The following is a 4,365-nucleotide window of genomic DNA, read 5'->3' as shown; positions in this document are numbered from 1 at the left end:
TAGGGCTGCTTCCCCGACCATAGCTCGCTGGGATATTGATGGAATTGAGCTCCGTACTCGAGTACAGATGAGGATGACTATGATGGGAGGATACATATCAGTAGTTGATGCTGAGATGATGTTGGTAGGAGCAATGTGGATGGTTCAAGACCTCATGCGTAGTGATTCGGACTGAGTGAGCAGTGGTCGTAAACGGACCTTATAAAGGGATGGGTGACTTATCATAAGTGTTTTTAGGATAGCTAATAGTAGATAGCATTCCTATCCCTACAAGGTTCCCGGTTTATGTATTTGTTATTCAGTATTCAGGATTATGTAGTTGGTAGATTGTATTCAGAAACGCGTATGGTTTTGGATGGTTGTTATTGTCCCCAAGACATGGTCTGGGAGACCATATTATATATTAATCTGGCATTTATTAAAAAATCATCTTACCCTATTATTGCACCTTGATATAATCATGCCAAATATTTAAATACATAGGTACGTATACATGAATTAATTAAAATATAGAAATATGCAACTATATTGACACCATTTTCATTATCAGAACGATGTCACCCCGTATAAGAGGAACCAAGGCTCAGCCCGCAGAATCTTAATCAATGGCGGGACGAACCTGACCATATAGTTAATGAGGAAAGTGAAGAGGACCTAGACTTGTATGAATTTGATAAAGAAGGATATATGGAGGAAGAAGTTGAGGATACCCACCAAGGGGAAACCCCAGAAATGAATTTATGGATCTTTTAAGGGAAAATCTAAACCAACAGCCCTTCCACCACCGCCACATATTGCCCAACAAAAGGCTGCTACCGCCTTCAGGGCGTTTAAGTCCCTCAAACCCCAGGAGTTCCTAGGATCTTCCGACCCCGTGGAGGCACGGGCCTGGCTTAAGGAGATAGATAAATCATTTGAGATACTAGGTGTCGAAGAGCGATACAAGACCATCTTCGCCTCCTACATACTGAAGGGGGAAGCTAACTATTGGTGGGAGTTTAAGTGTAACCTTGAGACTGATGTTGTGATACCATGTGATAGATTCACCCGGTTGTTCTTAGACAAGTACTTCCCTAGGTTAATGGAGACTCGGATGGAGATCAAGTTTCTAGAATTGAAACATGATAGAATGACGGTGGAAGAGTACGAGGCCAAGTTTACTGAGTTGTCACGCTTTGTACCAGAATTTATGAATACGGAAGAAAAGAAGGCACGAAGGTTTCATCTTGGTCTGAAATAGTGGATTTAGAACTTAGTGGTGATGTTAGAGCTGACAGATTATGCCACCCTAGTGCAGAAGGCCTCGATTGTTGAAGCAAGCAGTGAGCAAAACTTGAAAGTGAAGGAAAGTAGGAAAATGAAAATAGGAAGTCAAAGAGGAGAAGTGTAATGACTTGTATATCTTTATACTATTTAAATGTGTAATTGTTGAATATTAATCAAATTAGATATGTGTATAACTCCTATCAGCTATGTGTTGTTTTATTGTTATCTATGTGTGATTTATGGTGTACTAGGTTGTTCGCGAAATTAATAATTGAGTTGTACTGAATTGTTTTCACTTTTAAAAGTGAACTTAATGCAAACTTATTTGCATAAATACTTGGATTGTCTCTAAATTTTTTTTATGATTTTATAATTATAATAATTATTTTTGGGATTTTATAAAATTTAGAAATTAATATTTCATCGATTATTTAGTCCTATATGATTTTCTGATTGCATTTAGTAGTTAAATCTTTATTTAATTTTAGAATTCTTTAAAAATTATGAAACTCATTCTTCTGTAATATTCTGAGAATTTTAAAATTATCTTGGGAATTTTTGGGATTAATTTCACCCGCGCGTTGATTTGTTTAATTGTTAAAAGCGGGTATAAATTATGTTTCAGAAATTATTTTAAAATTACGAAATCTATGTTTTTATAAACTTCGGGATAATTATAACATTTTAAGACTATTTTCTTGATTTTCTGAAATTGTTTTAAGTGCATCTTGGTTTATTAATTGTGAATTGCGGGTACGAGTTGCGTTTTAAATATAATATAAAAATTATGAAAAATTTAGTTTTATTAGTTTCAGGATTTTTAGAAAATTTTAAGACTGACTAGGTAATTTTCAGGTTATTGTCGCCTAAGAAATGGTTCGTTAAAATCAGAATGTGGTGTTAAATTATGATAATTAAAAGCAGAAAAACAGATAAGCACTATTATTCTTATCCTCTTCTCTCTCACTTCTTGCAACAGATCTCTCTCGAATTTTTTTTCTCTGCTCCTCTCGCTCCTAATCTCTTTGTGAACTCTCATCTCTCTCCTTATCTCACTCTCACTCTCTTCCTACCCCTTCTTTTCCCCTTCTTCTCTATTGTTTTGGTTCAGGTGAGTTCTCCTGGTTGTTGTGTGATTTTCGGCCATTGCTTTTGGCCTCTGCTTTATTTGGCTCTTCATTTGGCTGTTTATATATATGCTTATGTTTATGCACCTATGAATGTTTTGTTGTTGATTGTCGCCTCTCCAGAATAATTCAGCTATGGTCGTGTATTGGCGCCCTTCCCCGGTTTTTCGGCGAGGTGGTGGCGGTGTGTATGTGGCTATATATTCGCGTGTGTGTGACTGTGTATTTGTGTGTGTGTGTGGTTCGAGTTTGTGTGTGTGCGCTGTTGTGCTCCCCTGTTTCTGTCGTGCTTTGTTTTTCCGGCTTGTTCATCCCCGTGTTCTGTTGGAAATTTTTTATTACTATTTTATTATCTCGGAAGAAAATAATTGATTGGTATTCATGAATTAATTTTCGTGCGGGATATATTAGTGATTAATCGGTAAAATTTCGTGTGGAAACCCGAAATTTATTGGGTACCGATGAATTTTGCCGCCGTCGGCGATGAGCCTCGGCGAGCCGACGGTGGACTATGATGAATTAATTCTGAGTCCTATAAAAATATAAAATACGAAAAATAATTAATAACTATATACGAATTCATTTGGGAATTTGCGAATGTTGATTTGTTGTGGTGATTGTTGTAATTATTTGGGTTCGACGTCGAATTATTTCGACAGGTAGGCCGATAAACAGAGTATGTGCTGCCCGAATTTTGGGAAAATTGAATTCGAAAATGTGGGGGCATATCCTGTGATTATCGAGGTTACTAGTTGAATATATATATATACACACGTATATAGCTATAAATAAGTATTTTGCAGGACCTATTGGTGTTGTGATGGAATATTTTACAAAGTATATGACAACCCTATTTTTCGAATGTTGGTCATATGTATTTTCTGAAAATGATCATCGAACCAAGTTTTGAATGTTGAACTGAGTCTTGAATGCATGAATCCTAATTGTTGCGTGTATGATTATAGTACGAATAACTACGAGTCAGGATTTGATATTGAATGAGTATGTGTTAGCGAGGATATGTCAAACATACCTAGATGTCTAACATAGAGTATTTCGACTCCTGTAGGTTATAGTCGAAGGACTTAAGAATTGATATCGAACTAAAGATAATCTAGTGATCAGTCGACAAGCTCAGCGAGGTTCCAAGCGAAGGACCTGAGCATTGAAGTCGAATCCAGGATAATCTGCTAATTAAGTCATAAGCTGAATGTCCGATTCAACACATAATCAGTCAGTGATAGTTGTAAAGCTCTGCAAGGCAATACCCCTGACCATTCTTTTATGGTTCAGTATATATGAATAGCTAATATTGTGATCTCATAATGGAACATAAATGTTTTAAGTTACGTATCCCCCGTATTTGGAAATGTTGTTTAAAATATATTTTGGGGAAAAGTAACTTCTGAAAGCGCCTATCTCTAAACATGATTAAAATGGAAAGAAGTTTTGAATAGTGTGCTATGACAGAATGGTTTTAAAAAGAGATAGGTGATAGTGATTTTGAAAAATGGATAAAGAGAATGTTTTGATCCACCTATGTCGTGGAATGTTTTGGTACACCTATGTCGTGGAATTTTGGAAAGAGGTAAAAGGGAATTCAGTTGATCTATTGGAATTGAGTAGGCGTTAGTGGCTAATTCGGTTGGGTGCTCTGTTTAACCGATTAGTCCAGCGTTGGGGGAAAGACCTAGCTAGTCTTTTCCCAAGTTCCGGAACACATTCTTTATTCTGGACGGCCGTTAGTCGCTGTCCGGTGAGGGTAGATTGATCAGCTATCTTCACCCGTTGAACGTCCAATAGATTTGATTGATTCAGTTTTGAAACTGTTTAACAAATCAGCTTGTTTGAGACAGATGATTTGGAAATGAAATAGCATGTTGAGATTTAACTCTGGTGTTTATACACAGAACACGACTGATATTGTTGTTTTTCAGAGCATGCTAGTTTTGAATATCCAGTTTATGAATGT

General features: G+C 36.5%; 1 protein-coding gene across 1 annotated transcript; it reads left to right on the top strand.

Moving 5' to 3' along the window:
• Positions 1-209: 209 nt before the first annotated feature.
• Positions 210-1,240, top strand: LOC141695507 (uncharacterized). The gene is made up of 2 exons (XM_074499746.1): positions 210-213; positions 774-1,240. The coding sequence occupies exons 1-2, from the start codon at positions 210-212 to the stop codon at positions 1,238-1,240; spliced, it is 471 nt and encodes a 156-aa protein (XP_074355847.1).
• The last annotated feature ends 3,125 nt before the right edge of the window (positions 1,241-4,365 follow it).

The sequence above is a fragment of the Apium graveolens genome, chromosome 11, assembly GCF_009905375.1.
Source record: "Apium graveolens cultivar Ventura chromosome 11, ASM990537v1, whole genome shotgun sequence".
Lineage (NCBI taxonomy): Eukaryota > Viridiplantae > Streptophyta > Magnoliopsida > Apiales > Apiaceae > Apium > Apium graveolens.
Note: the sequence above shows the minus strand (reverse complement) of the source record. Positions and strands in the feature narration are given on the sequence as shown.